At 37.7% G+C, this 20,071-nt stretch overlaps 1 protein-coding gene across 1 annotated transcript in view; it reads left to right on the top strand.

The window, feature by feature from the left end:
• The first annotated feature begins 1,452 nt into the window (after window positions 1-1,452).
• The window catches only part of Wasl (Wiskott-Aldrich syndrome-like), a 46,809-nt gene continuing 28,190 nt past the window's right edge, over window positions 1,453-20,071 (top strand). Inside the window, exon 1 of the mRNA XM_013020015.1 lies at window positions 1,453-1,620. Within this exon, the coding sequence (XP_012875469.1) occupies window positions 1,507-1,620 (114 nt within the window). The 5' untranslated portion in view covers window positions 1,453-1,506. The remainder of the gene's footprint in view (window positions 1,621-20,071) is intronic.

Consider the following 20,071-nt stretch of genomic DNA (forward strand, 5'->3'; position numbering starts at 1 on the left):
TGTTCTGTGTGAAGACCGATGACTATTCTTTCGTTTTCCTCTGTTGATTTATTCCTGCTTACTCAATTTCATTAAGGGTGACTTTAATTTTACATTTTGGATGAATTTCGAAGTGCATGGTTAATGGTGTTATCAGTCTACTTAGTACATCAGAGATTTCTATTGGGCGCTATCAGAGACGCTTTTAACACAAGACGCCTTTACCAAATTTTGTCACAAAATATGTCATAAATTTAACACAAAACTTTTGTTTGATGAAATTAAGCAAGCACAGTGGTAATAAAGTTCAGATGTTTATTTTGCAATTCATTGAAATCTATCACTCGCATATTCTCCAATTTTACAACAGTTCAGTATATACTCAGCAAAGGAGGTATATCTGAGGTTAACTTTTAATATTCTAAAATACACATTAAAAAATAATCTTGAGGGATTTGCTTCTTAAAGACCTGAGGATTAGAGACAAATTGGGGAGGGAGGGGGAGAGGGGAGAGATAATTTTCCAATCTAGGAGAAGAAAAAGGGCCTCTGGACACTGTCCTGTGGCTTGGATGTGGACCACACTTGGGGCAGTGACGTGTCTTTTCTAAGCTTGTTTTTACTGTTTTCTGTGTCATCCACCAGGCTCTTGGAGCAACCTGTTGGGTCCAGCTCTTCATCTCCTGCAATGCCTCCAAACGTGTCCCGCGTCTGAGAACGTCCAGGCGCCAGTGGCCCAGACTGAAACCAGGGGAGCACAGGGGGGCCAACTACCCGCCTCAACGTGTCCTCGATTCCAGAACTTTCTGACAGGAGGCTCGAACCAGGCCAGAGAAATTAAGGGACACTGAGGGCGGGGAGGCCCCGCCAAGGTGTACGCCCACAGAAGGGAGGCGCACCGGCCCGCCGAGACCAACCTCCAGTCCGTCCCGCCGCCGCAGACGCCACGCGCGGCCGACGAGGCGCGGCGACCAGGCCTCACTCAGGTAGCAGCCGGAGACGAGGGCCACGACGTGACGAGCTCAGACCGCGCCTCTGCCGGAAGTGGGCGTGGCCTGCGGCGGGCGCGCTCAGGTCGCCGCGAGCGGAGGGGGTGGGAGGCGTGAATTCCTCTCGGGCGTTTCCGGCGCGCTCCCTCACTCCCCTGCGGTCCTGCGTCTCGTGGTTTCGTCCGCTCCCGCTGCCATGTTGGATTGTGCGGCTGCCGCCGCCGCCGCCGCCGCCGCCGGAGTACCGAAGGAGGGGTTGAGAGTTTAGCGCAGACGCCGAGAGTGCCGCGGAACCGGGAGCATCCGGCCTGCGCCTCGCCGGGTGGCAGCGCGGCCTGCCGTCCGCCCCGCAGCCCGCGCCGCCGCCGCCGCCGCCGCCGCCGCCGCCTCCGCCCGCCTCGGAGGAGCTGCGCGGTGGGCGATGCGCCGCTGAGCCCCCGCTCCCCGCCCCTGTCACCGCGAGGGGGAGACCGCCGCCCGCCCGCCCACCCGCCGCCCTCGGACGCGGCCCCGCACGCCCAGCCCCGTCGGCGACACCATGAGCTCCGGCCAGCAGCCGCCTCCCCCGCGGAGGGTCACCAACGTGGGGTCCCTGCTGCTCACCCCGCAGGAGAACGAGTCCCTCTTCTCCTTCCTCGGCAAGAAATGTGTGGTCAGTGGCCGAGACCCCCTCCACCGCCCCCCCACCCCACCCCCCGACGTGCCCTCGCGGGCGGGCCCGGACCCCGGCGCAGAGTGGGAGGGAGGAAGGGGGCGGGGGAGGAGGGGTCCTCCCCGACGCCCCGGCCTCCTGCCGGGTCCGGGTCCGGGCCCCGGCCCGCCGCGCTGCCCGGCTCCTGGGTGCGCGCCGGCCGGACGCCGCCTCCCGAGCGGCTGGAGAACAAGGGAGTGTCACCTCCGCCGGCCTGCCTTTTGGAGCCCGGCTTGGACGGCCCCGGGTCTGCGTCTGCGCTGCCGGTCCAAACTTTTACACCACAAGGGTTTCATCTTTCATGTGTTCGTTCTCTTGCACAAGCTGCTTGCTCGCAGAACGGGACCCTCGCACTCGCCCTAGCGTCACCTCTTTCTGCTCGGTCGGGGTAGCTTCCTTAACAATGCCAGAGGTTGAAAGAGCGAATAGAACTAGGGGAAAGTGCATCGTTCATTTAATCTCCTTTTTAGTATTTCCAAGAGAGGATGAAACCGACTGCACGTTATTGGACACTCCAGAGTGCGATGGCAGGAAGGGATCGCTTCTGTCCCTCCCCAGTACAGAGAAACAGTTTGTTTCTCCAGCAAATACACCTAGGCCTGGTCGTGCTTTTTTTTCTTTTTGCATTTGTGGGAGGAGGGGTGCAGATTCTCCCCCAGCCCCCAGCCCTAGGCAGGGAAACCTCAGTCTCTAGTTATTCTTGCCCTTTGCGGGACCAAGAAAGAGTCTTAGGTTAGTTCCGAGCGGCCAGTTCCAACCCCAGATGGCAGGTTGGGAGCAAGCCGTTCTGCTGTGGGAAGGGAATGGGTGTTGTTTAAGGAAGCATTCATTACATTGGCTGCAGGCGCTTCTGGGGGTGGGGAAGTTTTGTTCGTGTTGTAGGCCTTGAGGAGGTCCCACTGAGGTGACTGGGTTGAAATGTGGCTTGTTGGAATGTGACTGGCTCTCTCTATTTGCTTGCACCTGCACGTTATGCACCACTGGAACCCAGGAAATATCCAGAGAAGTTTGAGCAGCAGTGCCATTTTATAAATTTCCTTAGTAATCTTACCTATGTCAAGCAAGACTACGCCTCCTTGTTTAAGAAGTTAAGATTAGACAATTTCTGGAAAGTTACCAACCTGTTAGCTGTGTATGAGTCTTCTGTTTGCATTCTGTGTTGTCCCCTACATATGGAATCATTCATTCAATTCACGACGTGTTTGTTACTTAGAATTTGAAGTCTAGAACTTGGTTAGAAGACTGAAACATCAGAATTTGCAAGATAGCTTTAAAGAAAATCAAGTCCATTCCCCACATATACAGTTTTTAGAAAGAGAAAATAGCTATTGAGTCCCAAGTTAAACAGCAGTTTAATAATGTGACTGGAGCTAGAAAACCATCACTCCTGAAGTAGAAAACCAGTACTATGCCTGTATGTCTGTATTTTCCACAACATCAGGTTGTTTAGAAAAGTTTTTTTTCCCTCTTACTGAGTTATTTCGGAAAGAGGTGTTAAAGGAATAACCATTTCACTTTTACCAGAAACCTATAAAATGAAAGTATATTTTTAAAGTATATTTTAAAATATATCCGGTGGTTTGAGTGCTAGCTATCTGCAAATGAGAAAAAAAAAGTCAGTTTTGCTGACAGTTATATTTGGTATGTGATTTAAATGAAAGGAAGTAGCTTACTGTTTTACCTCGCCGACAGATGCACTTTAATGAAAGAAGGGCATAGCATTTATACACTAGTGTATTGATTGATACTTTACCAATGTTTCAGAAATGACAAGATGAGAGAACATTATGACAAAGACAGCATTGCTCACTAGTTAGCCTCAGTGGATTGCCAAACGGGCCTTGTGTATTCAGTGCTCAGTTTCTTTATGTCATCTATTATTAATCAACTTTACCTTTTGAATTTCAGCTATTTAAAACCGCACTGCTATGGTTGCCTGCTCTTGTGGGATGAAACTGTTGTGAAAATTACCCTGAAAATTTGAAGTCCTCAGTTTGATAGATTGTAATGTAGGAATAGTATTTTTTTTAAAAATGCACAACTATGCAGCTTTTTTTGTAGCTTAAACTGAAATTCATTGTCTCATGTTGTCTCATAAGTCCAGCTGTAATTTTACAGATAAATATGTTTGGTAGGGAGTACAGTCAGAGCTCTAAGAAGTCAAGAACTGAAATAAGTAGTCATGGTACCAGCTGTTCAGGGGCTTATTACTCTCTTTTAGTGAACAAACATGTATTAAGAAACTAAATGTTGATGTCAAACCCAGGGTTGATACCTGCCCTCAGGGAGCATAGTATGTCTAAAGAGGGAAACAAATGTGTAAACTGATGAGTAAGTCAATACTTCAGAGTGATATGTAAGAGGCTGTTAAGTCACTGTGGTAAACACCATAGCTTTTGTCATCAGTAATTGTGGATTCAAACTAAAGGTCACTTAGGACAGCTCTCTTACCTTCCACTGCTGGGTTTGATTTCTCAATCTGTAAAATAGGGATCCTATTTTATGGAATGGTTATATGGGTAGGAAGACTGAATATAAATATATGTAAAGTTTTTAAAAGGTTTGGAGAATGAAAGGAAAAGGTTGTAGGAGAGGGGATGGGTAACATGGGCAATATTTGGATATTTCAGACTTACACAAGAGATGTGAAGCAGTTTGAAAAATCTGGAGAACTAATAGTTTTCTGTGGAACAGGTACTTAGGAAATAAAGATTGGGAGGATTGTGTTTCAGGGCTAACCTGTGCAAAAATTTAAGACCCTATCCCCTCTAGCAAGATTTAAGGGTGCATATCTGTATTCCCAGCTACATAGAAAGCATAGATAGCAGTATTGAGGTTTTAAGCTGTCATGGAGCAAATAGTGAGACCCTATTTAAAACAATTAAAGCAGAAAAGGACTGGGGTCATGACTCAAGTGGCAGAGTACCTATTTTTCAAGCATGACGCCCCTGAGTTCAAATTCCATCTCTTTCAAAAACAGTAACTTAAAAAAAAACCCTGCAGCAACAATGAAAATCCCCAAGTAGTTTTAGTACAGCATTTATCTGTTCTTTTAAAATATGGGAGTGCATTTCAAAACTGTGTAAGAGGAAGATACAGATAAGGAATTACTGTATTAAAGTAGGGAACCAGAGATCAGATTTAACTTTTAGGATGTGAGCGAAATGAGGAGGGGAGGTTGAGGACTGTGGGAATGGAAGCAAGAGAGATCAGATAGGTAGGTGTTCATAGAAGTCCATGTGAAATATGATAAGGACCGAATTAAACTGGTTATAATGGGAATTCAAGTATAATTCAAAAGAAAAGATTTTAATCAGAACTTGGTGCCACTTAGATATAGAAGGGCAGGTAAGAGAATTGTATAGTAAAGCCAAACCTTATAAGCACCAACAGAAATGTATGTAAAAACATACATATCTCACTAATTGGAAATATGCCTTAATGTTAATGGACTCTGGTGATTGGTTTTGTAGAGGAGGAGAATCATTAAGCAAATTCATTGTTTTTCTAAATATTTTAATTGGGGTTTCATTTAAAGTTATATGTAATATATAAGTATGTTTCAGGAATTTTTACATGAAGTTCTGGTGCCATTTAGTATGTAGCTGTATTAAAGTAGAACAATTTAAAAAGTTTACAAGTAATAAGTTTTGTTTTGTAGTTCTGTGGAGATTAATATGTGTAATCTTGATAAATAGATTAGGATATCAGAAAAATACAGCCTGAATCTAGTCCTCTCCAGTCATCTCTGATTGGAAAGATTGGGATTGATAATGTTGACCATTATCCCTGCCATATTTACCAGTTTTGTTTTTCCAGATTGAGTGATATTTAAAAATCTTTTACTAATCAGTGTTAACCTTCGTTTTCTTTAATTCCTCTTCAGTTGTTTTAGCTTGCTCAAATTCTTTAGTTAAATCTTACTTGTTTTCTCACTTCATACACAGTTCCAGGCGTTATGCTGTATTCGGTATTATTGGTAATTTTTTATAATTTTGTATCTATCACAGATTAATGAGTACTTTTTGATTGAGTAATTCTGACTACTCACTTGTTTATTCCATAGGTGCCTCTCTAGTACTTCTCATTTCTTAATCAAGATGTAAAAATCTCCATTTTCTAATGAAGATGATATCTGGACTTTGTTCTTCATTTTATTCAGAGAACAAACTGCTTTAATTCTTCTGCCAAACTACTATAGTTGGTAGCAGTAGCTACCAGCTTTTTGTTGTTGTTGTTTTGTTTTAAATCAGATCTTCTGAGTAGTAATTCTAAGTAAGTTCAGAGGAAAAGATGTACCTAGGGTAATTCTTTTGCTCCTTTTTTTCTATTTGGGTGTATTGGCATTTTCAGTGGCCTGGCAGTTCCCAGCAGGCACTGTAGCAGTTTGGTTCTCTTGAAGGCCTTAAGTATAAAGTATTACTGGTGGCAAGTTAGGGCTCACTGTGTATTTCAGTTTGAGTAGTAAAGAGAGAAAATCAAATTCAGAGTTGGAATATACAAAGGTAAAAAGCACAAAAGTCTAATATAGGAAGATTGAGAAGAATCCAGTGGGGATGGGTTATATAAATCTTGTAAATGGTCACAGTTAACTTAGTAACCAACATTAACCTTAGGAAATAATTTCAAGGGATAATAATTATGTAAAGCACTTAAGAATATTTGACATCTACAAAGTATCCTGGGAATTTGAAGAAGCATATGAAAATCGTTCTCAATGCTATTCAGTTTAACACTCAGTTTTAAGTTCCCAATATTGACAAAGAGATTTCACAGTAAATTTGAACTCTAAATTGCGTTGTTTTGATTTGGGTAAATCAAATTAAAGTAAGTGAAGTATAGTATAAGTTGAGAACTATATATGAGTATAAATGAATAGTAGTATGAAGAAACAGCTTGAATAAGTTTATGATGCAGTTCTTTAAACCTTTCTGAATTATGCCACCCTTGTTCTACTGCTTTGAGCCATTTTATTTTTCTTTCTGTTATGGATAATAGTAGTAGGGTTTTTTAAATTTAAAATAAACTTGTTAAAAGCGTCCTTAATGTAAAAACATTAGCTTTGAATAGTGACAAATTGTCAAGTCTGTAAAAATTTTAAAAAGTCTATAGTCTGTGCACATTAGTCTCAGCCTACTCAAGTGTTAGCTGAAGGACTGAAGAGAGAGCTGGGTTCTTCTTGTGCTAAGTAACTTCTGCCTTGTGTCTCAGCATTTAGTCTCAGCATGATTTTTAAAGTCAATACAAAAACGGCTAAGAGTTTCCAATGAAATCCATGTTTATAGTAGACTCATTTAATTTCTGTCCACATTCCACGGGTTTCAGTGAATTATTTTAATGGTATGTGATTGTAACTTTTTCTAGTTTGAATAGAAAAGTCTGTCCTAAAGGAGCATATAGGGTTGAAGTTTATTGTGCATTATTTTGTCTCTGTCTGGTGGGCACAGGTTTGCTCTCAGATAAAATGCTAACATTGTTAATGAGCTTTTTATTTTTACTATAAAGGTTTTGTAAATAAAACAAGTTTATGCATAGTAATGCATAGTAATTCATAGTAATACAATATACATTGTTTATAATTCATTCTAGCTTATGAACAATTTTTGCTTAGTAATTAGATATTTCCCATGTTGGACTGTATTCATATGTACAGTATAACAAATGCATTCCTTTTTAATTTATCACATCTGTGTCACTTTCTCAGTTGCAGAAAACATCACTATAATGGCAAAATAGAAGAATGAAATTAAATAGAAAATACCAATTTCACTTTATAATTATTGTGTTGTAGATAAATTATCACTTTTTAGGATCCAAAATAATTACTGTAGATAATGGTTGAAGAGAGAAATCTAGAAAAGACCCCTTTTATCTCTTTAATTGCCATATATACTTTATGTACCAAATATACTAATTTATATCTTAGTTTTAGTAGTGAATTTTAACATTTTTAACTTGACTTTAAGATTTACTGTACAAACCTGTCTGTAAAAGAAATATTCTGTTGGATTGAAACAAAATAAGGTTAATATTACAGTTCTAAAGTAGGAAAGTACTCCCAAAATTTAACATAGCAGACCATTATATTTAGTAACTACACAAAAATTTAAGATCTGTACAATTACCACACTGCCAAAATACTATTATCAAGATAAAGAAGCCCGGTGTCCATGGCTCACGCCTGTAATCCTAGCTATTCTGGAAGCTGAGCTTTGAGGATTGCAGTTCAAAGCCAGCCTGGGCAGAAAAGTCCATGGGAAACCGGAAGTGGCGCTGGGGCTCAAGTGGTAGAATGCGAGCCTTGAGTTGAAGAATGCAAGGACAGCGCCCAAGCCCAGAGTTCAAGCCCCACGACTAACAACAACAACAAGATAAAGAATTATCCAAAGTGCTACATATTTCTAATGCATTAAGAGTTCGGAAAGTACAGAAAGTGTTCTAAGAAAAGGAATTAGTCTGAAAAAGATGTAGCAAATAGATATGTAAGATGTAAGACATACAACATGTAAGATGTTCATTCTCACTGAAAAACATTTTTCTTGCCAATAGAAATATGTATGTTTTTAAAGCAGTTACAGCTGGACAGAAAACAATTTTCAGAAGGCTCAAGGAATTGGATTTTCCATATTTCTCTTCCTCTAGTTTCCAATAGTATAGTGTAGTTTTCTTTTAAATTGGTGAAGCATTATTGATACAGGATTAAATGCGTTAAGTATACATTAGGTTTAACTATTATATAGACTTCCTGGTTTTGTTTTTCACAAATGGACACCATATCTATACCGGGGAGTTTAACTACTTGAAGAATACTGTTTGCTCCAACTGCTCATTCTTCCCCTCTCCTCTGCAAACATCCACTTTAAAAAAAAAAAACATTCTCTATTATTTTGCTTTCTCTATAGTATCAAATAGTTGTTGCTATGTGGCCTTTATGGACTGGCTCCCAGTTTTTGCTGTTCCATATCCCCCATCAGCCAGTGTTTGGAATTTTAGCCAGATTACTAGTTTTTGTTGTACCTTGCTCTTTTCATTTGCAATTCCCTAATGCCGTATGATTTTGAATATCTTTAAGGATCTACAGATGTGTTTTTGTGTTCCATGTTATTTGCCTTTTTCATGGTTGGAGGAGTTTGTTGGCAATTGAACCCAGGGTCTCATGAATGCTAGGCAAGACCCACATCTTCTATTTTTAATTGCATCATTTGATTCTTATTGCTGAGTTTTAAGAACTCTTCTCTACTTTGGAACAAAGTGCTTTATCAGATACATGTTTTAAATTTGTCTTATCTCAGTCTGCAGCAGCTTTTCAATACTCAGTGTCTTACAAGTTTTAAATTTCATGAAGTCCACTTGTATAATTTTTTTATTTCATGGAACCTGTGTTTTTGCTCTGGTGTGTAAAATGTCATACTAATTTCAAGATTACCTAGATTTTCTTTTATATTATCTTCCCTTCATTTTATAGCTTTGCATTTCACAGGCTGCTTGATCTACTTGAAGTTAATTTCTTAATGTGAGGTTAGTATGTAGATGAGTATACTCTGGGTCCTTTTTTTCCTCTTCCATTTGTTGGTAAGATTGTCCTTTTCCAGTATCTTTGCTTTTCTGTCAGCAATTATTTGACCATTTTGTATCTATATTTCTCTGGGCTTTCTCTTCTGTTCCACTGGGCTTTTTTGTCTCTTAGCAATGCTACTCCACTGACTTCAAATCTATTGCTTTATAGTAAATCTTGAGGTAAGGTGGTACCAGTCCTTTTGACATTATTTTCATTATTTACATTGTCTTGATTCTGGAGCTTATTTTTTTCTTTTCATAGAAACTTTAGAATCACTTGTTGATGCTCATAAAATAACTTTCCAGGGTTTAAGAGGTTTTTTGTTTTTTGCGAGGAGAGCTATTACTGGGAGTTGAACTCAGGGCCTTGAGCTTGCTAGTCAGTGTGCAAGAAGGCTTCAGTTGACTTTACTGCACATGTGTACAATGTACCTTGATCAGATTCACCCCCTCTGTCACTCTTCCTCTCTCCTTTTCCCAAACTAATCTTTTAACAAGCTTAATTGTTCTATTTTCACACATGTACATACATGAAGCATTTTCTTTACTCTTCACGTTTTTTTGTTTGGTCTCTTCACTCCCACCCATTATAGTTTCCTTTCATTTTGGTAAGTATATTCTAATTGTTCACAGAGGTTTCACAATAATATTTCACATGTATGTATTCAGCATTTCAATAGATTGATCCTCCTTTCTTACTTTCATGTTCCACATCCTCCCATACCCCTATTATTCAATAGCTTTCAGTAAATGTCATTTTCAGTCCTCATCCAAAGTTATTTTAGGTCTAGCATCGACTATGAGAGAAAGCATGCAATCTTTGTTCTCCTTAACCTCATTTACTTAGGTTTCATGATGATATATATCCACTTCTCTACAAAGGAAGTACTATTCTTCTGTGGTTAAATAACACTCCATTGTGTATATATGCCATATTTTCTTGAACCATTCATCTGTAATAGTGTATCTAGGCTGTTTTCAGAGCTTGGTTGTTGTTAATAGTACTGCAGTTAACATCACTATTATTAACATCACTATTCAAGTGCCTCTATTGTATCCTGACATATATGCTTGAGTGGTCATATTGCAGGTTTAGTTTTGACTGATCTGTTTTTAGTTTTTTGAAGAACCACCTTACTGATATGCATAGCGGTGATTAACCCTAGTTATAATAATATTGATACTCATACTATAGTAACTTCCATTCCCATCAATAGTGTATAAAGCCCTCACAATTATTTTTCAGAGATGGTCTTGGGTTTGCCTGAGGCAACCCTTGGTAGTAATCCTCCTGCCATCTATGTCGATAGGATCACAGGCATGTACCATGTGTTGAGATTGGCTCTTAGTAACTTTGACTAGGGTGACTTCAAGCTGCAATCTTCCCTTCTTTCCTCTTTCCTCAAGTGGTAGGAATTATAGGCATATAACACCATTCCAAGGACTTTGAATAAAGTTTTGTTCAATCTGTAGATGGATTGATATAAATAGACACTGATCATGAGCATCAAACATTCAATATCTATTTATTTGTATCTCTGATTCCTGATACTTGTTAGATTTTTAAGTAGGTTTTTCTGTCTTCCTCACTTTTGATGTTGCAATGGCTTACTCATTTTGAAAAATTATTTTCTTCTGGACTGTTGCTTTCTATTTTTATTTTTTGGTTGTGGGGCTTGAACTCTGGGCCTGGGTGCTGTTCCTGAGCTCTTCAGTTCAAGGTGAGAGCGCTCTACCACTTGAGCCACAGAGCCACTTCTGGTTTTCTGGTGGTTAATTGGAGATAAGAGTCTCACGCACTTTCCTGCCTGGGCTGGCTTTAAATCGTGATCCTCAGATCTCAGTTTCGTGAGTAGGCTTACAGGCATGAGCCACCAGTGCTCAGCTGGATTGTTGATTTTCTACTTATGTATTTATGTCATCTGTGAAGAAACAGTTTTAATTTTTATTGTAAAGGTGATGTACAGAGGGCTTACAGGTACATAAGTCAGGTATTGAGTACATTTCTTTTTGAAGTGTCATTCCTTCCCTCATTTTCTCCCAGTTGAACAGTTTTATTTCTTCCTTCCCAGTCTATACCTTTTAGATTATTCTGTTTATTTTCTAGGACTTCTTGAATGGTGTTAATTATTTTTTATATATTTTTTGTTACAGTTACATGAGCAAGGTAATGAGTCCATTTCCTATCTAGAATTGTTACCCCCTCCTTTGTCTTTGCCCTACCATTCCTTTCCTCCCCACCTCCCCAACCTCTAGTACATCTCCTTACGGGTCATCCTGTATGCTTATTTCAGCATTTTGTTACAGTAAGGAAGAATATTGCTTTGTTACCAGTATTAGGAGATTAAACTATTTAATCTGTTTTTTTACCTAGTAAGTTTGATACTAGTAGAGTGTTATTCTGTGTTTTTATGTATGTATACATATGTGTATTTATGTGTGAGTAACTGGAAGTCGAACCAGTTCTTCATACTTGCCGAACAAGTGCTCTACTCTTAAACTAAACCCCCAGCCTAGGTTATTTATAGATTTTGTTTTTTAATCAACTGGAGGAAGCTCCTGCTCTCCTCTTAAATTTTCATCATGAATGAGTAATGAATTTTGTGGAATGCTTTTGTTTGCATCTATTCATATGATAATTTTACTTTAATGATTTCTGAATTTTGAGCCATATGCACATATTTTCAATAAATTCCACTTACTGGTGTTTGTGTTTTTATGTTATTGTTGGATTTGCCAATACTTTATAGGGAATTTTTGCCTCTATATTCGTGAATGATTACTACTTTATAATTTTTCCTCTTAGTTAAATCTTTCTTTGGTTTTGAATTAACATAATTTTGGCCTCACAGAAGAGTTAGGAAGATTTTTCTCTCAGCTTTTATCTTCGAGAAAGATTTTTTGAGCATTTATATAATTTATTTCTTAATATATTTCTGAAATGCTTGAGATTAATCAATGAAACTATCTGGTCTGGTATTTCCTATTTGGGAAAATTATTATTGATTCAGTTTCTTTAATCGTTATAATCACATTTGGATGGTTAAATTTTCATGTTTTAATAATTTGTCTTTTAAGGAATTGGTCATTTCATCAAATTATTAAGTGTATTCCATAAAGCTCATCATAATATTCCTGTGCTATAGTTTAATGTTCTACAAGGTCACTCTTTTATTTGTTAGGTGTCTTATGTTAGCAGTTTGTGTCTTCTGTATTTTTTTTCTTGGCAGGCTGGCTAGAAATTTATGAAGTGTATTATTATGTTTGTGTTTATTATATTTATTGTGTCTGGATTTTTAAATTTTATGTTGTTGGAGTTTTTTTGGTGGTTTGCTATTTGCTGTTGATTTGTTAGAATTGCTTTCTATGCTCCGGACACAAGGTTATTGTTAGAGATGTGTACATCTAATATTGTCTTGCCAGGTTTTTTTGTGCGTGGTGTGTATGTGTGTGTTTTTCTGTGGATTGAACCTCGAACCCAAGGTGTTGTGTAAGTGTTCTACCACTTGAGCAATATAACTCATTCTGCCTAGTAATTGGGACCTTGGGTATGCGTTATCGCATCCAGCTTGGTATTTTTAAAAATTTATTGTTATTATAAAGGTGATATGCAGAGGGATTATAGTTACATAAGTCAGATAAAGAGTACATTTCTTTTAAGAAAATGTAAACCAGGGGCTGGGAAGGTGGCTCAGTGGTAGAGCGTTTGCCTTGCATGCAGGATGCCCTGGGTTTGATTCCTCAGTACCACATAAACAGAAAAAGCTGGAAGTGGCACTGTGGCTCAAGTGGTGGAGTACTAACTTGAGCAAAAGAAGCTCAGGGACAATGTCCAGGCCCTGAGTTCAAGCCTCAGGACTGGCAAAAAAAGGGGGGGGCTGGGAAGGTGGCTCAGTGGTAGAGTGCTTGCCTTGCATGCATGAGGCCCTGGGTTTGATTCCCCAGCACCACATAAGCAAAAAGAAAAAAAGCCAGAAATGCCACTGTGGCTCAAGTGGTAGAGTGCTAGCCTTGAGCTGAAGAGCTGAGGGATAGCGCCCAGGCCCAGAGTTCAGGCCCCACTACCGGACCCAAAAAAAAGAAAAAGAAAATGTAACCCCTTCCCTTGCTCTCTCCCAGTTTCCAGCTTATTTTATTGAGATAGGATCTTGCTAACTTTTGCTTGAGCTTGCTCAAACCATGATCCTGAGAAGTAGCTGAGATTTCAAGCATAAGTTACCATGCCTGATTTGCCTAGTACCGTTTCAAAATAAGAATTGACTCTTAAATCCCTTGGCATATGCAGTAGTCATGCAGATACTCTTGGAAGCTTGTAGTTCTAATTTTTATGTTTAGATCTGTGACTGATCTGGTTGTTGGTTTTTTTTGTTAATGGAGTTCAGAAAGGATCATGAAATGATGTATAATTTTTTTCTTTTAAAGTTACTTTTTTCTTATTGATCACCTTGATACAGTACCATTGGTTTAAAAACAAAACCTTTTATTATTGAATTAACTTGGTGCTTTTCTTATATATATTGACCATATATGTTTGGATTTATTTCTAGACTCTTTATCTTTTCCCATTTGTTTTATTCTGTATCCTGATGCCAATATATTAGTGGTTTGATGATGGCAGACGTATCCTAAATTTTGAAACTCAGGTATGATGTGCCGTCTTCTCTTTACGGTTGTTTTGTCTCTTCCATGTCCACTGAATATTCACCTGAATTTTAAAGTGAATTATTCAAGCTTCTTTCAGAAAATCTGCTAGAGTTTCATTGGTATTTTGCTAATGTACTGCTCAGTTTAGGGAAGTTTAATATCATAATAATAATTGAGTTTTCCACATGAGCATAACATTTTCATATTTATTTCTATGTGCTTATTTTTCTATGCTATTTTAAGTGGCACTTTGCTTTTTTATTGCTGATATATATATATATATATAGAGAGAGAGAGAGAGAGAGAGAGAGAGAGAAAGAGAGGAGAGAGAGAGAATATTATACTGTGCTGACCTGTGTCTCCCCTTGAAAAATTTAGCAGTTAGTTGAAATAACTTTTCTTAGATCATGTGTTTTTTTTCTGATACAACCATGTCTTCTATGAATAATGAAGTTTTCCTTCTCTCATCTTCATGTCCTTTACTTATTGTCTTCGCCTTATTTCTCTGCATTAGACTTCTATTACAGTGTTGAATCTTAAGTAGTAATAATCTTGATATTATGGGGAAAAGTAAGATTTAAATGTCAAGCCATCTTTGCATTCCAGAATAAAAGCCCACTTGATTATGATTATATTTCTTCAGACTTGTTGGTATTTTAGGATTGTACATCCATATTTATGAGGCCTATTGTTCTAAGACTTTATAATATTTTTTTAACAAAAACAGTTAATGTTGGCTTTAAATGATCACTAAAAATATTCATCAGCTCTCTAGTAATATGTAACTCTGAAATTATATCTGTTTATCTTCCTTTCTTTTGACCAGTATTAATTTTTAGAAATTCTTATAGACTTAAAGTGGGAAGGAATTACAATCCCAACTCCCCCATTTAGAAACCAAGAGGACATCAAATTTTAATACTCCTTTATCAGGACAGATTCTACAATAAGGCTAATTTGAGCTTAGAACCCCATGTAACTTACATGACCATTTGCTAAATGTCTTTTAATTTCCTCATGTATGATGTTAATTCCTTTTGGATTGATATTTAAGTAAGGAAATAGAAATTATTGGTCTCAAGAATGGTTTAGTTTTCATTTTTAAAAATTAAAAATAGAAATATTTCAGAAGTGTAAATGCTCTTTGAAATTTCATGAGCTTTACTTATCATATTTGCATATCTATAATTTTCAAGTTACTGCCTCCTTTAATAAATAGGACCTTGTGTTTAAGTTTTAAAGTTCGTGTTATATGATTTTTTTGACACAGGGAACAATATTTAATTAGAGTACTTAATATTAAGTCCAGCAGTTAACTAGGAAATGACATTTATATACAGTGTATGCACTACAGCAATGTGTAAAGAAATGCCATATTGTCTGTTTCTAAGACTGACTTAAAATACAAAAAAAAAATTGTTGTTTTAGTTAATCTTGTGTCCTGAAACTTATCTCCTTTTACTGTACTTATCTGACTGAAATGGCCTTGACATGCTTTAAAAATTGATGTGAAGTAAGTATTGTTTTGAAAAATTTTGATTATGGTGTGCGTTTGTGTTGCCAGTCTTTACCACTACCTCCCCTTCCCATGCCTCCTCCTCCCACCCGCCCTGATATAAGGGAAGCTGTGATAGAAGCAAATTTCTGTGGTTTGTGGCATTTAAAGTATTGGGAGTAGAGAATCTATATAAACACAGGTATTTCATCATGTTATATAGATTAATGATTAAAATGAAATACCAAGAAGAGAAATGCCATTCTTTCAAAATAATTCTAGTATCACAGAGTAGTAATTTCTATCATCTGGGAATTTCAGATAATTTTGATACTGCTATAGCAGTAATCTATATTTTAAAAATATACACCCTTTACACCCTTTGAATTTAAGTCAGCAAATGACTACAAAATGTGTGACTAGTGTGGCTGAAAACTGGATTTTTAACTTTATCTAAATTTACACAATTCTGTGTAGTATTTGATTAGTGAGTACAGCTGGAGAGAACAGAAAGGAGATCTGAATCTAATAGAATCAATTCTTTTTCCTTTGCACCCTCTGCCCCAGACATTAGTGCTTAGTAACATTGTAAAAGTGATTCAAAGTAAAACAGCTCCCAAATAATTTATAAACTTAATGAAAATAAAGCAGTTGTCATTAAGTATGTCCATGGAATCTAAAAGTTACCCTTTCTATTTAACTATCAAAATGGCTCTGTGGCTCAAGTGGTAGAGCAGTAGCCTTGAGCTGTAAAGCTCAGGGACAGCGCCCAGGCTTAGAGTTCAAGACCCCCACAACTGACAAAAAAAAAAAAGAATGTGATCAATTTCCTGTTTCTGCTTTTATAGTATATAATTGGTTTCATAGACAAGTTTACATAAAATCCTTACATTTTTCCTTTAGTCCTCTGCATTACTGATTGGGCAGGGGGAGGACATGATGCACCTTATATTTTAATTCACTGCTTACTCCTTCATAAGAGCTGCTATTTTGCATGTTCATTGAATTTCAGTGATAATAAATGCCAGGTGGAAATACTGATTCATGAATTTAGAATGAAAATTGTCTTTTGAAAGTAGGAAGCATAAAACTGTTCATTGAATAATTTATTATGCAAATTATTGACTAGTTCATTATTGTACATTTCAGATTTAAGGTTCTTAAATTGTAAACCTTCAAATACAACTTCGAAAAGATCCTTGCTTTTTTTTTCCCCCAGTCTTAATTCTTATGCATAATATATGAAAGAGTTTCAAGTGTTGTACTTGAAAGTCCTTAGTTAGGTTTAATGTTGAGTTTAAATTCTATTACCTGTTAAAAAAGAAAAGAAAGTCCTTATTTTACCATGTCCAATTGAGGTTCCTATCTTGTTCATTTGCTCTCAAGTTAACCTTCCCTTTACTTGCTCTTCCACTTACTGTACATATGTAAGTCAAGCAAGTTAAATATATATTTATATATATGTGCCTATTTTATATATGTATGTATGTATGTGTATCTGTGTAGATATATCATTGTGACTATCTCCGAATGCATGGATAATTGAGAGTTGCAAAACAGTGATAAGTAAAAGAAACAAAGGTAGTTAATTTTGTTTATTATGATTAATTATGTTTGATGGTTTAAATGGCTCAGAGAGAAAGTCTTAAAACAGTCATGGACTTTGGTCTTCATTTTACACATAGGCCATCTTTCTTTAGTAGCTAAAGTTTGTTTTTTGTTAGTGTAAGCCTCTAGAAACCTTACCATGTTAGTGAGGAATGCTCACTTTTAATTTTTAAGGGAAAGGCTTAAAAGCTACTCAGAATTCTTCTAGGTTACAGTTTCTAGGTCAGAAAGATGATCTTTCCTTTTTCCAGACTCATTCTTTTATGTGACTTGAATAGGTCTTTTTCTGTCTTTTGTGTATTTGCAGATGATTATTTTTGACTAGCTAAAATACTCACATTATGTAACAGTAACTTTGTGTATATAAAATAAAACATTTCTTTTTTCTATCTTACATTTGCTAGGCCTTTTCTTCCCTCATAACACACATACAAAATCACTAAGTAGGCAATCTTCTCTGTTTATTTCTTTTCAGGCATTTCTGTGCTTACATAGGCAAATGCAAGTTACTTATTTCTGCTTTACTGTACAAAGGTTAACATACTCTGCATTTACACTCTGCATTTACATCCTGATTTTTTCATATAACAATGTATCCTGTCTATTTTTATCATTAAGGAGCCTCTTTTTTTTTTTTGGTCCTGGGGCCTGAACTCACCTGGGAACTGTCCCTCAGCTCTTCAGCTCAAGGCTAGTGCTTGAGCCATACAACCACTTCCGGCTTTTTTCTGCTTATGTGGTGCTGAGGAATCGAACCCAGGGCCTCATGCATGCAAGGCAAGCGCTCTACCACTGAGCCACCTTCCCAGGCCCATCCTCTCTTTTTATAAAGCAGCTGTATAGTAGTATCCTATTGTATAGCTAAACTGTGGCATATTTAGTGAATTGATGGGTGTTTTCTTGATGATCTAGAAAAAATCCAGTTGCCTGAAGAATTTTGTATCATTTTAGTCTCCTGTAGATTTGAACCCGTAAGTGTTACATCTAAAAGCCTCAATTTTGATAGGCTTTTTAAAAGTGTTATCTCTTAGCTCTGGTAAACACTTTACTGAACTCAAGTGTTACATGAGAAGCTAAACTATATATATAAACATTTTAAGTAGTGTATTATTTTTACAATGCAACATTTTTTATTCCAAAATCCTTTACTTCTTCAGCTCTCTCTTCTGAATTTGATCTTTTTCTAGCCATGGTAAAACTAGACTTTTAGAGTTATAACTAGCCAATGTTAGCTCTCTTTCATACTACATGTTATAATTCTGTAGTATTTCTCATCAGAAACCTACTGTTACTATTTCATATGAGCAGAGTTTGAGTATATTTGCTTGTATTTTCTGAAAGTCTAGAAGAGGATTATAATACCTCTACTATTGACGAAACTATCAATTTGGTTTCCTTCAAACAGTTATTCTTAGTGTCTCTTCCTCACCTCCTCAGGAAAGTCCTTAGACTGGCTATGTCAGCAACTGTAACTTTTCCTGTTTAAAGTCCCCCCCTCTCCCCAATGCTTACTTTATCTTATTTCTTTGCATTTCTTATCTACTAAAAAAGATGTTTAACCATTATCATTTATATAGTTTAAAACAACATAATTCATAAACCATTAGTCTATTGACTGTTTTGAAGACCATCTTGGCAAGGTTCGATGAAAAGAGTAACTGCATCCTCTAGATATCTCATGATTAAAGCTGACTAAATATCCTTATAAGATGAAATTGCATTGCTTATCATCCTATTAATACTTTTCTGAAGTTCTTGGGATCAACCCCAGGGCACCAAGCTTCATCCCCAGCTCACTTTTCTTTTACTTTTCATGATCATAATCGCATATTCTTGTGTCTGCCATTGTGCTCCCTGAATACAGAAATAGGACAGACCCCCTCTTATGGAAGTGAGAAGACCTAAGAGAAAAAAAAATAGTAGTATATAATCTTCTGTAATGAAGATGCCCTGGGCATTGTGGGAGCTCAGTTGGATAACCTATACCAGACAACAGGAAATGAGCATGTTCCCTTTGGGGAGCACTGACTTTGAAAGGGTAATGATTTTTGAGGTCATCTTTAGTATAGAAAGTTGCAGATAAAAAGATGATGACACATACATTTCTTTTTATGATTGGAAACAAATTATTGCCTGTATCATTTTGCTGGTAAATGTGCACTAATCAGACCATACATAAATTATTCATGCCATTTTCATATGGGTGACCAGATCAATAACCGGGCTAGATAAGGAATAATCAAAAATAATTGAGCTGAAAAGAAAGAATCGAGCAGTGGAGCTGTTGAGGTCAGAGTTTTAGTATATTTTTGGGGAAGTGAAAATGTCATTCCACTGCACAGGAATGAGAAGCATGCTGTAATTATAGGAGACTCTCTAGACAGACATCTTCAGTTTTGCCTTTTTGTAGCTACAGTAGCTGTATGTCACATAGCAATTGCTGAACAGGTAAGTATTGTATTAAAATATTAATTACTGCAGACTGTTACCAGTATTATTGTAATTTTTGTAGATACTGGGTGTTAATAACCAAGTTCTATGTGTGCTGGTATTTTCTAGTCCTTCACTACATGTTAGCTGATTCTGTAATCAAAGAAACACTTCTTTGTCTGATTACAAATTCTTTTTTTTTTGTCAGTTACGGGGTTCGAATTCAGGGCCTGGATGTTATGTTATTCCTGAGTTTTGTTTTTTTTTTGGGGGGGGATCCAGTCATGGGGCCTGAACTCTGGGCCTTGGGCACTGTCCCTCAGCTCTTCAGCTCAAGGCTAGCGCTCTACCACTTGAGCCACAGCCCCACTTCCGGCTTTTTTCTGTTTGCTTATGTGGTGCTAAGGGATCGAACCCAGGGCCTCGTGCATGCAAGGCAAGCGCTCTACCACTGAGCCACCTTCCCAGCCCATTCCTGAGCTTTTGTACTCAAGGATAGCACTTTGTTTTTTTTGTTGTTGTTGTTGTTTTAACTTTTGTGTGTGTGTGTGAAAATACCGTACAGAGGGGTTACAATTACATGGGCAAGGTAATGAGTCTTATCAAGCATTGTTGCCTTCCCCCACCCACCCCCCAGCCAAAGTTGTAAAGTTTGTTTTTGACATAACCTCTTGTACA

Source organism: Dipodomys ordii, unplaced genomic scaffold (genome assembly GCF_000151885.1).
Source record: "Dipodomys ordii isolate 6190 unplaced genomic scaffold, Dord_2.0 Scaffold48, whole genome shotgun sequence".
Classification (NCBI taxonomy): Eukaryota; Metazoa; Chordata; class Mammalia; order Rodentia; family Heteromyidae; genus Dipodomys; species Dipodomys ordii.